The sequence below is a fragment of the Lytechinus pictus genome, chromosome 16 (genome assembly GCF_037042905.1).
Source record: "Lytechinus pictus isolate F3 Inbred chromosome 16, Lp3.0, whole genome shotgun sequence".
Taxonomy (NCBI): Eukaryota; Metazoa; Echinodermata; class Echinoidea; order Temnopleuroida; family Toxopneustidae; genus Lytechinus; species Lytechinus pictus.
Window position 1 is genome coordinate 22,416,543 of NC_087260.1, and position 16,245 is coordinate 22,432,787.

Sequence of the window (16,245 nt, forward strand, 5' to 3'; positions counted from 1 at the left end):
TGAGTAAAATACTGCACGTTTATTGGTCAATATTTTACACAATCTGCCCTGAGTAAAGTTTTACTCCAATGGCAACCATGTTCCCTTTTACGTAGGTAGGGTGAAATTTTACTCAATATTGAGTAATTATTTTGTAGAGTGTACTATTCGTGCCAAATGTATTCAATTATTGTTTATTATATTTTCAAACATCGTTTCACAGAAATATATAACTGTCAAATCTACGATTTATATCATATTTTCTATCATGATATATCACAACTGAACAAAAAAGTGTAATCTGAAATGTTTATGTTTAGAAGTAGCAAGCACAAGAAATGTTTTTTCAATTTTTTATTTTTAATTCGTCTAAAATATGAAATTTAGGGGGGACAAAAGGTCACCTAAATATTTTTCAGCTCCTGATGACAAAGCAATATGATGAAGGGGCGTGACATACTCATTTGTTTGATATAAAATTTGTCATGATAGCAAAAATATTTTATAATATACAGTAAATTTTATGATGTTTGACAAGTGTCAACTTTTTTTTAATTTCCTGGGTGTATGTTAACTTCTAGCCTGAACTGTATATCACAATCGGTAATAGTAAAGTACCGTAGCAATAAAATCATAGATTTTGAAGGAACGTTGCCAAGGAGCAAGCAGTTCCAGCTTTTATAAATGGGGGGGGGGGGCGAAAATATTTTCATCCGCATTTCCATGTCACGGCCGCCGAAATCTGTTTTTTTTAAGGGTTAGTCCTAACTAAATTTTCATTCTAAGAAACAAGATAAGGTATTTTGTGTGACGTGGATATAAGTTACCATGCGAGTGCAAAGCGTGAGCAAAATTTTTTGGATATTTTATATATTTAGACCTTAAAATTGAACATTGTGACCACTTTTGTTATCATAAACTAGAGGGGTATCTAACTAAACAATCCATGCATGTGAGCACAAATTGCGAGCTGAAATTTTTAATATACTGGTCAGCAAAAGATTAGTTGAAGACTGTTCGCAGTGAGCCGTGAAATAATAAAATTTTCACCTATCCAAAAATGAGAGCGCGAAGCGCTAGCTGAAAAATGTCATATTTTTACCTGAAAGCTCGATGAAGAGGATAGATACATTAACCAAACAATCGTTGCGAGCGCGAAGCGAGAGCTGAAAATTGTGATTCCGACCAGAAAACTGGACATTCTTAGCACTTTTTGTAAGACTAATATGTATATAATTAGACAATCCATGCTAGCGCGAGCTAAAACTTTTAAATAAGTGTTCTGAAAAAGGACATGTTGATTAACTGTTTGCAGTGACTCATTGATAGAATACATTTCCTACTAATCAAATAGAGCAAGCGCAAAGCGCGAGCTGAAAAAAATATATATTTCGACGAGAAAATTTGACTGTAATCATGAAGAGGATGGATAACATAACCAAATAATTGATGCGAGCGCGAAGCGCGAGCTGAAAATTTTGATTTCCGACCAGAAAACTTGACATTCTAAGCACTTTTTGCATGAATGGTATGCGTGTATTACAATTCATGACTGTGATCGTTAACCGATACCCTTATATATCTGTTCTGGAAAAGGACATATTAATTAACCGTTTGCAGTGACTCATTAATAGAATACATATCTCACTAATCAAATAGAGCGAGGAAAAACTATCAATTTTGGATATTGTAAATTGAAAACTAAACATTTTACACGTTTTTACATTAATACAAACTTAGTTTCTGCATCTGTAATTGAACAAGCTGTGTATCTAAAAAAAAACATATAATGCAAGCGCGAAGCTCGAGCGGAAATTTTCAATATTCTGAGGGAGAATTTAAGCACTGTCCAACATGAAGGAAAAATGTGGAGAGGATACATGGATCTAACTATGCGAGCGCGAAGCTTAGCTTTTAATGTAGATTTAGACCTAAATAACAAAACATTTGAAGCGATATAACCGTGATCAGGATGGATATTTTAACCAAAAATATATTACTATATGATGCTAGCGCGAACCGTGAGCTGATTTTTCTTTTCGATAAAAAAAATTATGAAAATGGATTACTAAGCCAAATAAAAGACATTAGATATCCAATGTAACAATGCGAGCTGATTTTTTTTGTATTAAGACCTGACAGACTTTAAAAAGGCAACACTCTTTTTGCACTTCTTGTAATAATGAAAACGAAGGGTATCATGCTCAACAAATTTTGATATTGTGAAACATTTTTCAATAGGTCCAAAGAACAAACTTTGTATCTCAATAGATAATGTGAGCGCATAGCGCGAGCTGATATTCATACTGACCCTCTAGGGAACCTTTTAAGCGCTGTCCAAGACGTAAGAATATTGTGAAGATGATATGGATCTCACTAAATGAATGATGCGAAGTGCTAGCCGAAGTTTTTTGCGATTTAGAACTACTAAATTTTTTTTGCGATTTAGAACCGGGTCATTCTAATCACTGTCGGTAAAAGCGCGTGTGATTTTTTAGTCGATGTATATCATAAAATCGAGACATCTAATCACTGTCTGTAGATGAAGAAGCCCTTGGGAACAGCCATGGATGACCAAACATTTACATTCTAATCACTGTCGGTACATGACGCAGTTAGAAAATTCCAGCGTGAACCGACAGTTTATCATTTTCTGACAGGCGTCGATCTCACTAAAATAATGAATAATGCGAGCGCGAAGCGCGAGCTGAAAATTTTGGGTGATAGACCTAAAATCGGGACATTCTAATCACTGTCGGTAGATGAAGCCCTTGGAACAGCCCTTGGTGACCCGACATTTACATTCTAATCACTGTCGGTAAATGAGGCAGTTGGAAAATTCCAGCGTGACCCGACAGTTTATAATTTTTCTGACAGGTGTCGACCTCACTAAATGAATAATGCGAGCGCGAAGCGCGAGCTGAAATTTTTTGGCAATTTAGGCCTACAACCGGGCCATTTTAATCACTGTCGGTACAAAGCGTGTGTTCACTTTTTAGGCGATTAAGACCGAAAATCGGTAAATTCTAATCCCTGTCGGTAGATGAAGCCGTTGGAAGAGCCATAGGTGACCCGACAGTTTATCGTTTTCCGACAGGCTTCGATCCAACAGCCCCTGCTTTTCTTTTTCTTTGTCTTTTTCTCTTTCCTTCTTTCTCTTTCTTTTTTCTGTCTTTTTTCTCTCCTTTCTTTTTTCTTCCTTCTTTTTCCCTTCCTTCTTTTTTCCCTCTCTCCTTTTTTCATTTTTTTCCCGACGGGCGCGCAGATTTACCGACGATATCCAGAGTAGTGGGGGGGGGGGGGTGTTGCACCCCACAACCCCCCCCCCCCTTTAGCGACGGTCCTGATTATATCTCTGTCGAAGTTTCAAGGTTCACATTTTATATGACCATTATTTAACTGTGTAAATGGATGACTTGAACTTGGAACTTTTTTTTTACACAGTTATTTTATTTCCATTAACTAAACAAGAGCCATATGTCCTTAGAACCGATAACCATGATTTACATGGTTTCTGTAATAACTGTGAATTTGGCGTAGAAGGGTATTCACAACAACTAGCATTGCACAATATTCTCCAATGCCATTGATCATCTGAGTTTCCATTCCATGCTTTCGGAGTCAGCATTAATTTAGAAAATATAAAATAGGCTCCCATTCATTTGTCATACATCTGTAGCCTACTCAGTGGAGACAAAACCAACATAATTACGTCTGGACGTCCCTCCCTGCCAACACAAGTAGTACATCTGTGCAAAACAAAAGGAGAGCACCAATAGACATCTCTACTTTGATCGATGAACAGGCTTAGTCCTACATCATCGCTGGAGTAAAGTAAAGTATTAATTCTCATAAAGACCGTAAAACTAAGCTCTTAATCAAGGCAGGATAATGTTTTTTTTTTCATTTAATCATAAAAACTTTCCAACCTATAACTCGATACATATAGTAATAGCATGTATCAAAGAAACGGATATAGCCTAAATCACTGTGAATGCATGAATATTCTTTGTTAGTTTCATAGAAAGCATGTAGGAATTGAAAAAGGCCTAAAACATGTTCTACAAAAAGAATGTTGCTTCAGTAATTATTTGATGTGACTCACACAATACATTTTGGGTTGCACCACCATTATTCTGATGGTATTTGAGTTTCAGTGAATCCCGTGTTCATTCCAGTTATAGTCGCTTCAATCATTAGAGTCACAATGTGTATTATCAATAGTAATTTCATTTCAGATGTGAATTAAAAGGTAAATCATTTGTCAGTCAACATTTTCTGATTTCATGCAGGCGTACTTTATTTGAAATTAAGAAACAAGGTCTGAATATATAAGCAGTACATTCAGATCTCCTCAAAAGCATTCACCATATTCAACAGTAATCATTTGGTCAGAATTAAACTTTATGAAGAATTTATCTTAATGCACACTTAAAAAACACTTTCATTCAATTATTATCTAGAACATGCCGCACGGACATATTGGAATCTTCTGACATTGAACTGAATTGAAGTATTCAATAAACCAGGACGAATATCCAGCTGATGGAACTGCACAAGGAGTAAATCAAGTCAACCATCAGTACATCTGCAGACATCGATACACATGTCTGTAGGAAAGAAAGACTTCAATTTCATAGGCTACTGAGAAATAACTTATGAAGTGAATCCACTACCTGAACACATGATTAAGAAACAGTTTGGATCAAGTGACGTTTTTATCTTCATTTTGGAGTTTATCATTAGAACCCCAAACTGATAAACTCTTTTGTGTGTAATCTATTGTAATCCAATTTTTTACACGTTATTTCAATCTATTTTAGGTAATCTATTTTCTAAAATATATTGGGTGATTTTTAATCAATACAATTTTTATCTTTAATCTGAACTGCTATACATTTACAAATGACACCATGGCAAAACTCGTCATTTTGATAAGTTTACTCGTCATTATTCATGTGTATGAAGCCAAAGGAATATCCTTAATGCAAGGTCAAGAAGCCAACTTGATTTTCCAATATCCTTGTGATAGTTCAGAAGTTACATTACAACAATCTAACAGACGACCATTTTATAGTTCAATAGATGGGTCGTCTCTGTCTTTGCCTGCAAATCAGGCTCAGAGATTTGAGGTTAAGAAACTGATTATCAATGCGAGCTGCTCTCTCGATCTTACCATAAAGGATCTAATGAGAGATGATCAAGGAACATACATTTTGTTTGTTTACAAGGATAGGGAAATACTCGGTGATCATACACATAGAATTTACCTGAAAGTACATTATCCTCCTGAGAAAGCACTTTGTGTTGTGGGGGAAGATTATGGTAGAGGATGGGTAGAGGTAGACTGTACAGCCGATGCTGGAAGTCTATCAGGGAAGATTGAATGCTATCAAAATGGTTTATGGATGCCTCACTTAACAGACCCTGTTGTGAGAGGTTCTTTATTGAAACAGACTATTCTCATCAGGAAATCACAGCCAGCGCTTTGTTGCTCTTCTGCTTTTAATGTATATAAATCAAGATGTGAATGTAATGATACTGTCTTGTTTCAAAATGAATATCATGGAAAAGATCCCTGTTCGAACATACCAATCACAACACAAATATCAACAGATCATACAGACATGGTAACGTTTATAACATCTATGAACTTTACAGACTACCACTTATCAACATCCACTTATCCAAAAAAAATGTTCAAAGTTAAAACAGTAATCATAGTTTGTGCTCTTACAACAGCTGTGGTGTTCATATCATTAATATTCACAATTATCCGTGGTACCTACATGGAACAGAAGAACCGGAATAGTAATGTTGCATCAGAGCATCCATCTGCGTTAACAGATGTTTATACTGACGCTGAAGAATGTATTGAACTGAATCCGAAACAGGATATACCCCGTTGCAGCAAGGACCTCAAGAAATTTGCAGACATCCATGATAAAACATTTTATAAACAAAAAGTTGAATATATTGTCAGGACGATATGAGGAAATATGAAATATATTCTCCTGGTTAATTCATACATAATGAAATTACCAAGTCATCTTCAAGTGATCTGATCAAGTATATGCACCTCAAAGAAAGATTAGTATGTAAATATCAGTTCACTTTAGTATTATTACTTATATTTCCACATTCAATTAGTTGTTCTTATTATTTACAAATGAAGAGTTTAGTTGCAAAAGGGGTTCGGTCCACTTTAGACCTTTCCGAGAAAACCATGTTTTTATTTTCACTGATTGCAACATTCTTATGAGAAACTAAATTGTCATGATGTACTACCCTATCATGTGGACATAAAATTGGGTATAGAAGAAATCTACCGGTCTTCAATTTTTTTTTCTATATATTAAAAAAAAATTATAATTGTGGACCTAACCCCTTTTGCAAGTAAACTGAAACGAATCCAATCTCTTTTGATAAAAAAGTGATTTTTCTTTGCAACTTTCATTCACATTTTGCTTTTGAATTTCAAACTGTCTTTGGCATCATCAGAGTGATTAAAAATTTAGAGGTTTAGAGAGAGAGAGAACAATAAAGTTTATGAAAAAATTGACCTAGCCCCTTTTGACAAATGAGATCTTCAGAAGAGTTTGGTTGCAAAAGGGGTTAGGTCCGCTCCAAGGAAATCATTATTTTAATTCTCCCATGCATATTTCGATATTCTTATGCGGAACGAAATTTTCATGATACCCTACCATGAGAACATAAAATTGGGTATAAGAGAAATCTACCTGTCTTCATATTTTTAAAGATATTCTTTTCCAAAAAAAATCTGTGTGGACCTAATCCCTTTTGCAACTGAAATGGACCTAACCCTTTTGAAAAAAAGTGATTTTTCTTTGCCACTTTAATTCACTTTTTAATAGGAATTTCAATTTTTCTTTGGTATCATCTTATAGAGCTTCTAAACATCTATACATTAAGACCGTGACATAAAAATCAAATTTGATGAAAAATGGACCTAACCCCTTTTACAAGTGAGCTCTTCAAATACTGCTTTCGAACACATTAAACATCACAGCTGCAACATTCTTTGTAACATTTTGTATAGAATTTATGCTGAGTATGGTAATGATTTAGATGTGCAATCAAAAACAAGCATTACATAGTATAATAATTACCAATCAAAACTTATCATTTCTATTGAGGTAAGAAATAATACTGTACATGGGATAATCAACAGTATTTGATTATTATTATTAATCTAACAGAGGAAAAATGTTTTTTTGAATAATTGTATACCAATTGTTCTGACTTCAGAACAAATAGCAATATTTAACTTGAACAATGGACCCATTCTTAGTAGGGTGCATGCTTGAACAGTGCAATCCAGCTGGCAGGGAGTAACCCATGCCCCGTATAAGCAACGATCACAATGACAATGTGCTGTTGGAGTGTCTGGCAAATAATGCATCATATCTCATACACGAAAAGCCTATGTGTAATTTCAGGACCTCTCATTATACTAAAATTAAGGCATCAGATGCAGACAACTGAAAACGTATATAAGCAAATATTTCTTTATAAGCAGGTTGACACAGTACAAAATTTGAAGTCTATTAAAAATAATTTCTAGCATTTTATTTTTATCATATATCAGCTCAAAACCACCACCACCGCCATCACACCTGATGTTTTTCTTTCTTTTACCTTTTTTGTACTCTTGTCATTTTCGTCATTGAAAAGAAATTAATATATCACAGATCATGATAGAGAGTCACTTTGATAGAAAGAGGCACTTTCAACTTACTAAAACATGTCAAAATTCATTGTTTTGGTACATGACTTGTATGATACTGTATGTCACACACATTTTTTTTTAGATTTCATTGATATAGAGAAAATTTCACTTGAAAAACAAAGACATTTCCGTCACAATGACTGAATTGTTTAAACACATCATGAGTTTTATCGCAAATGTTATGTATGACAGACTTGCGGTGATCTAGCTATAGATAAAAAATTTGTATGTTCCATATGTTTTAATTTTGCAGAGGAAATACTATGAGCTTCTATATCTGTTATCTGTTACATTCATTCAGTGGATTTGTTTACACTATGTATTCTATGACAATATTTGTATTTGTGAAATGTTTTAATATTCATTGGGAATTAATATTCATTGGGAATATCATTATGAGCTTCCTTATGTGTTGCTGACTTGCAGTAGATATGTTCACACTAAAACAATATTTGTATTTGTGAAATGTTTTAATATTCATTGGGAATTAATATTCATTGGGAATATCATTATGAGCTTCCTTATGTGTTGCTGACTTGCAGTAGATATGTTCACACTAAAACAATATTTGTATTTGTGAAATGTTTTAATATTCATTGGGAATATCATTATGAGCTTACTTATGTGTTGCTGACTTGCAGTAGATATGTATACACTAAAACAATATTTGTAATTGTGAAATGTTTTAATATTCATTGGCAATCAATATTCATTGGGAATATTATTATGAGCTTCCTTATGTGTTGCTGACTTGCAGTAGATATGTTAGTAGTTAGGGGTTAGACCTCATCCTAATTGACCTTTGACCTTTGACCTTTGACCGCATGACCTTTGACCCCAACTTCCGGTCACTGTTGACCCCGTGACCCCACCTTCCGGTCAATCATGACCTTTGACCTTTGGGTACGCGGTAAACAGGAAATTGGATAATGACTCCGCGTGGGGACGCCATCTTAATTGGATAATGAAGCGCGGGGACACGATTTTAATTGGATAATGACTCCGCGTGGGGACGCCATCTTAATTGGATAATGAAACGCGGGACGCGATTTTAATTGGATAATGAGGGTCGGCGTGGGGACGCCACGCTTCAACCCGGAAATGATGGGGGTGACGACGTCACCGGCTACGCAAGCACCGTGATGTCATCCCAGGGAATTACCCTTTACCCGGTATTGCACCACCGTGGCGCAATCGTCATCGCCACGTATAGGATACGATGCGCAAAATAGACGTATGATTTCTATACAGTTAAAAAGTGAAAAGTTATCTTTCTCCGCCTACCAGCAGATATGTCGAGTGCCTCGCGTGACCTTTGGGTACGCGGTAAACAGGAAATTGGATAATGACTCCGCGTGGGGACGCCATCTTAATTGGATAATGAAGCGCGGGGACACGATTTTAATTGGATAATGACTCCGCGTGGGGACGCCATCTTAATTGGATAATGAAACGCGGGACGCGATTTTAATTGGATAATGAGGGTCGGCGTGGGGACGCCACGCTTCAACCCGGAAATGATGGGGGTGACGACGTCACCGGCTACGCAAGCACCGTGATGTCATCCCAGGGAATTACCCTTTACCCGGTATTGCACCACCGTGGCGCAATCGTCATCGCCACGTATAGGATACGATGCGCAAAATAGACGTATGATTTCTATACAGTTAAAAAGTGAAAAGTTATCTTTCTCCGCCTACCAGCAGATATGTCGAGTGCCTCGCGGTTCACGAATCGATCGCCCCATGCACGGCCAACGCGCGTCATTGAACTTGGGATATCCTATTCAAGGTGAAAGCCGGCTCTCTCTGCCTCTTATTACAACAATTATTGGTAATCCAACGTGTGATTATTATAGTGACATCTCAAGCTCTACTAATTCCAGACTTTTACACATCAAAACTCTCTGACTTTTTCATACTGTTTTGTTCATACTTTTCATTTAACTCACATGACCTGCCCGGCTCTCTGACTCGCAAAAAGTATACTATATTGAAACCGGTAGATGCCTCCTTTAAATCAACTTCATTCATCCGCATTACAGATGGTGATAACATGAAACACTATACAGTAAAGGATGATTCTTTATTATTCACATCATTTATTCTATTCCATTTCAATGTAGATAGGTTCAGATAGTGTATAAACTGCAGATTTTGATACAAAGGTAAAATAATGTAAGTTATGTTCTCAAATTATGTTGTAATAACAAACTAATTGTTAACTGTTAATTGTTAATATGAAAGTGAAGTTCTCGTTTTTCTATTTCTTCGCTTAACTTAATGGATTGTAACACATGTCTATGGATGGCATTCAGAAAATATGAACACAATGAACTTCAAACTGTCATTTATGTTGACGGCGTTTTCTTGGATTATTAATATTTGACAAGCTGATGTTTGTGCCTTTAGTTGTAGACTCCATCTTCACCCTCCGTTTCTTCTCCACCATCATCATTATCGTCATCGTCACCTTGATACTGGAATAAGCCATCGAATCGTGAACCATGCCTGGCTAACACTCATGAAAGTGAAGTTCTCGTTTTTCTATTTCTTCGCTTAACTTAATGGATTGTAACACATGTCTATGGATGGCATTCAGAAAATATGAACACAATGAACTTCAAACTGTCATTTATGTTGACGGCGTTTTCTTGGATTATTAATATTTGACAAGCTGATGTTTGTGCCTTTAGTTGTAGACTCCATCTTCACCCTCCGTTTCTTCTCCACCATCATCATTATCGTCATCGTCACCTTGATACTGGAATAAGCCATCGAATCGTGAACCATGCCTGGCTAACACTCTCTGTACGGCTTTCCGGAATTCCATGCCATTCTCTAATCTTTCCGTGAGATCGGACACGATTTCACGATTGATGTCAGCGTCTTCGAGGTACACGTTCTGCTGCAAGAACTGAGAGTAAAGATCGAAAAAGATGCGTTTGACTGCCCAGAGTAGTTTCACGTGAGCCTTTGCTTTAGCGTCTTCTTCTTCCATTCCTTCTGAGATGTATTTCTGATATTTTTCGTCTCTCAAGTCCTCGGTGGTTGTCATGGCTTGCTCTAACCATCCTCGATAAGCGAGGTTGTCTTCAGTTTCTTCCATGTTTGCTGTCATTGACGATTCGTGTCCATCGCTTTCTGATACGCTCGTTTCGGAATCATCGTTGGATTCTTCAACTCTTTGCATTTGAGAGGATGGGTCGGAGTCTTCATCTTCACTCGTTTCTTCTCCAGTATCATGCTCGTTTTGTTCATGCCTCTGCATATCATACTTCCTACTAAAGGTTTTATCGCATCGTGAACAAGCGTAACGGTTGGACATATCCAACGTATTCATGTTGACTCGATGATTATTTGCTGGGAAATGAAGAAAATTAGCGTTCAACCTTGTAATAATACGTAATCATGAAACGCGCGCGAAGGTACTTCGATTCTTACGGATTATTACTGATTTTTACGGATTTTTACGGATTTTTACGGATTCTTACGGATTTTTGCGGATTCTTACGGATTCTTACGGATTTTTACGGATTCTTACGGATTTTTACGGATTCTTACGGATTTTTGCGGATTCTTACGGATTATAGCTTACGGATGTTTACGGATTCTTACGGATTCTTACGGATTTTTTACGGATTCTTACGGATCCTTACGGATTCTTACGGATTCTTGCGGATTCCCATGCTGCATGGGTCATTCCAACGTGGATGAACATATTTTCCTTGAGATTATATGAAAGCATTAATTAATCCGCAAGAATCCGTAAGAATCCGTAAAAATCCGTAAGAATCCGTAAAAAATCCGTAAGAATCCGTAAGAATCCGTAAAAATCCGTAAGAATCCGTAAACATCCGTAAGCTATAATCCGTAAGAATCCGCAAAAATCCGTAAGAATCCGTAAAAATCCGTAAGAATCCGTAAAAATCCGTAAGAATCCGTAAGAATCCGCAAAAATCCGTAAGAATCCGTAAAAATCCGTAAAAATCCGTAAAAATCAGTAATAATCCGTAAGAATCGAAGTACCTTCGCGCGCGTTTCATGATTACGTATTATTACAAGGTTGAACGTTAATTTTCTTCATTTCCCAGCAAATAATCATCGAGTCAACATGAATACGTTGGATATGTCCAACCGTTACGCTTGTTCACGATGCGATAAAACCTTTAGTAGGAAGTATGATATGCAGAGGCATGAACAAAACGAGCATGATACTGGAGAAGAAACGAGTGAAGATGAAGACTCCGACCCATCCTCTCAAATGCAAAGAGTTGAAGAATCCAACGATGATTCCGAAACGAGCGTATCAGAAAGCGATGGACACGAATCGTCAATGACAGCAAACATGGAAGAAACTGAAGACAACCTCGCTTATCGAGGATGGTTAGAGCAAGCCATGACAACCACCGAGGACTTGAGAGACGAAAAATATCAGAAATACATCTCAGAAGGAATGGAAGAAGAAGACGCTAAAGCAAAGGCTCACGTGAAACTACTCTGGGCAGTCAAACGCATCTTTTTCGATCTTTACTCTCAGTTCTTGCAGCAGAACGTGTACCTCGAAGACGCTGACATCAATCGTGAAATCGTGTCCGATCTCACGGAAAGATTAGAGAATGGCATGGAATTCCGGAAAGCCGTACAGAGAGTGTTAGCCAGGCATGGTTCACGATTCGATGGCTTATTCCAGTATCAAGGTGACGATGACGATAATGATGATGGTGGAGAAGAAACGGAGGGTGAAGATGGAGTCTACAACTAAAGGCACAAACATCAGCTTGTCAAATATTAATAATCCAAGAAAACGCCGTCAACATAAATGACAGTTTGAAGTTCATTGTGTTCATATTTTCTGAATGCCATCCATAGACATGTGTTACAATCCATTAAGTTAAGCGAAGAAATAGAAAAACGAGAACTTCACTTTCATGAGTGTTAGCCAGGCATGGTTCACGATTCGATGGCTTATTCCAGTATCAAGGTGACGATGACGATAATGATGATGGTGGAGAAGAAACGGAGGGTGAAGATGGAGTCTACAACTAAAGGCACAAACATCAGCTTGTCAAATATTAATAATCCAAGAAAACGCCGTCAACATAAATGACAGTTTGAAGTTCATTGTGTTCATATTTTCTGAATGCCATCCATAGACATGTGTTACAATCCATTAAGTTAAGCGAAGAAATAGAAAAACGAGAACTTCACTTTCATATTAACAATTAACAGTTAACAATTAGTTTGTTATTACAACATAATTTGAGAACATAACTTACATTATTTTACCTTTGTATCAAAATCTGCAGTTTATACACTATCTGAACCTATCTACATTGAAATGGAATAGAATAAATGATGTGAATAATAAAGAATCATCCTTTACTGTATAGTGTTTCATGTTATCACCATCTGTAATGCGGATGAATGAAGTTGATTTAAAGGAGGCATCTACCGGTTTCAATATAGTATACTTTTTGCGAGTCAGAGAGCCGGGCAGGTCATGTGAGTTAAATGAAAAGTATGAACAAAACAGTATGAAAAAGTCAGAGAGTTTTGATGTGTAAAAGTCTGGAATTAGTAGAGCTTGAGATGTCACTATAATAATCACACGTTGGATTACCAATAATTGTTGTAATAAGAGGCAGAGAGAGCCGGCTTTCACCTTGAATAGGATATCCCAAGTTCAATGACGCGCGTTGGCCGTGCATGGGGCGATCGATTCGTGAACCGCGAGGCACTCGACATATCTGCTGGTAGGCGGAGAAAGATAACTTTTCACTTTTTAACTGTATAGAAATCATACGTCTATTTTGCGCATCGTATCCTATACGTGGCGATGACGATTGCGCCACGGTGGTGCAATACCGGGTAAAGGGTAATTCCCTGGGATGACATCACGGTGCTTGCGTAGCCGGTGACGTCGTCACCCCCATCATTTCCGGGTTGAAGCGTGGCGTCCCCACGCCGACCCTCATTATCCAATTAAAATCGCGTCCCGCGTTTCATTATCCAATTAAGATGGCGTCCCCACGCGGAGTCATTATCCAATTAAAATCGTGTCCCCGCGCTTCATTATCCAATTAAGATGGCGTCCCCACGCGGAGTCATTATCCAATTTCCTGTTTACCGCGTACCCAAAGGTCACGCGAGGCACTCGACATATCTGCTGGTAGGCGGAGAAAGATAACTTTTCACTTTTTAACTGTATAGAAATCATACGTCTATTTTGCGCATCGTATCCTATACGTGGCGATGACGATTGCGCCACGGTGGTGCAATACCGGGTAAAGGGTAATTCCCTGGGATGACATCACGGTGCTTGCGTAGCCGGTGACGTCGTCACCCCCATCATTTCCGGGTTGAAGCGTGGCGTCCCCACGCCGACCCTCATTATCCAATTAAAATCGCGTCCCGCGTTTCATTATCCAATTAAGATGGCGTCCCCACGCGGAGTCATTATCCAATTAAAATCGTGTCCCCGCGCTTCATTATCCAATTAAGATGGCGTCCCCACGCGGAGTCATTATCCAATTTCCTGTTTACCGCGTACCCAAAGGTCAAAGGTCATGATTGACCGGAAGGTGGGGTCACGGGGTCAACAGTGACCGGAAGTTGGGGTCAAAGGTCATGCGGTCAAAGGTCAAAGGTCAATTAGGATGAGGTCTAACCCCTAACTAAAACTTGAAGAGCCCCGACGGGGGGATTTTGCATTGTAAGTCCCCTAATGGTGGCTGCACGATAGCGAGCCGTCTGTGTATGAGGAGAAATTTAAAAAATAAAAAAATGTTAAAAAACTCCTCGAAACAGACGGCTGCCAGCTGTCTAGCCCAGGCCATGCCTCACAGCTCACTACTCAGCCTCAGTCTCAGAGTCTGACGCCCAATATGTTTTCCATTCATTTCAACTTCAACAACATGTTTCCATCAAAGGTCTTTTTTCCCCTTCTAAACTTAACGCTACATAGTCTAACGTTAGGTCTAATTATCCACACGTTCATCTAAAAATCAAATGCAGTCACAGCCACACAGGTCATCATCAACACGAACCAAAACCGATGGACAAGCCGCCCCGCCGGCCGGGCTGGGACAGGAGACGAGGTCGAGGAAGAGTCAAAACGTACGGTACCATCTCGTCAGTAGTTTACAATCTAACGAAGATATCAAATTTAAACAATAAAGCCATGAGATACAGGCTACATATTTCTTAAAATCATATACATGAATTACCTTGTTGAAGTTCATTGATGCTTTTAGTAAGAACCTCCATATGAAATGCATTTCCAGCCATTTCTTCATCACTCTCTCAACTCCCAGGAGTCCCGCTTTCTTTTCACCAATACCGGTATGTCTATCGATCATAAACATCGTCCATCGATCGTAATATAATACATGCGCGATATCAAAATTAATCAATCAAACCTCAGGACAGGGGCGGCGGCGCCACAGGGATGGGGGCAGGGGGCAACCGCCCCAATGATTTTCCAAGTAGTCTAGTTAAATGGGGGGGGGGGGGGCAAAAGAGGAAAGATGAATAAAGTAAGAGAAGGAATAATAATTTAAAAATTGAAAGGTCTGAACATGCAGTGCAACTCTTTAAATATCTCCACAATTCATATGAAATCACATAAGAGTTGTCTTGCCCCCTCCCCATATCAAAATATCCCAGCTCCGCCCTAGCATGTAACATGAATGTTACAAGCCAAATGATGTGTTAATTAGACAGTATTAATTTTCTTTATTCCTTAGAAAATATAAAGATACCATTCCATTTTAATATTTGCCCGTGAGACAAAACTATATATTTTATGCTACGTACAGAAGGGGGGGGGGGGGAAGGGGGGCTTGGAGGTGCTTGTTCCCCTAAAAAAAATAACGACCAAGAAAAAAAGAAGAGAAGAAACCGAAAGAGAAAAGGGTAAAATACTAGGCCCCCATATTATTTTCTGAAATAGGAACAGGTCTGGTGAAGGGCCTGAGCATTAAACAAGTCAAAAACTTGTTAAATGTTTAGAACTTTGAGTAGGCCTAAATTCAGGGGCTGAACCAGCTTTCGCCAATAAGGGGGGGGGGCGAGCGAAAAAAATTCACCCATATTTTCCCCTCAAATATGATTTGTGTTTGTTTCTTCGTAACAGTCACTTCTTTGCTTTATTCTTATAAAACATAGTAATCTCATAAACCACAATTAAATAGTGCGAGCACGAAGCGCGGGCTATTTTTTTGTGTAGTTTCATGAATCTTGTCCGCATGCTTGCAAAGTTGATGATTCTATTTGTCATTTTTTTACTGATTGACACTGATAGATTAACGATTAGACCAACTGAATCATGCACACGCTCTGTTTGCTAGTCAGTCACGTGTATACTCTGCTTTCGTTTGCATTATTTGGAATTGTATTCAAAATGAGACTGTGTCAACATAATGGATGGGGGAAGGCGACGCCACGGGCGGAAGGGGGGTGGTCAGAGGGCGACCGTCGCGAGTTCCAATTAAAATCGTGTCCCCGCGCTTCATT

At 38.1% G+C, this 16,245-nt stretch overlaps 2 protein-coding genes across 2 annotated transcripts in view; one reads left to right on the forward strand and one right to left on the reverse strand.

Annotated features, from left to right (window-relative positions):
* LOC129279617 (uncharacterized) overlaps positions 1-15,080 on the reverse strand; it is a 28,562-nt gene extending 13,482 nt beyond the window's left edge. Inside the window, exon 1 of the mRNA XM_064111531.1 lies at positions 14,958-15,080. Within this exon, the coding sequence (XP_063967601.1) occupies positions 14,958-15,018 (61 nt within the window). The 5' untranslated portion in view covers positions 15,019-15,080. The remainder of the gene's footprint in view (positions 1-14,957) is intronic.
* On the forward strand, positions 3,420-5,972 carry LOC135157068 (uncharacterized). The gene is made up of 2 exons (XM_064111551.1): positions 3,420-3,813; positions 4,443-5,972. Exon 2 carries the CDS (start codon positions 4,893-4,895, stop codon positions 5,970-5,972), a length of 1,080 nt encoding a protein of 359 aa, XP_063967621.1. The 5' UTR covers positions 3,420-3,813; positions 4,443-4,892.
* Positions 15,081-16,245: the final 1,165 nt, after the last annotated feature.

Coding starts and splice junctions, on each gene's coding strand:
- LOC135157068 (XM_064111551.1), top strand. CDS start 4,893: ATGGCAAAACTCGTCATTTTGATAAGTTTACTCGTCATTATTCATGTG.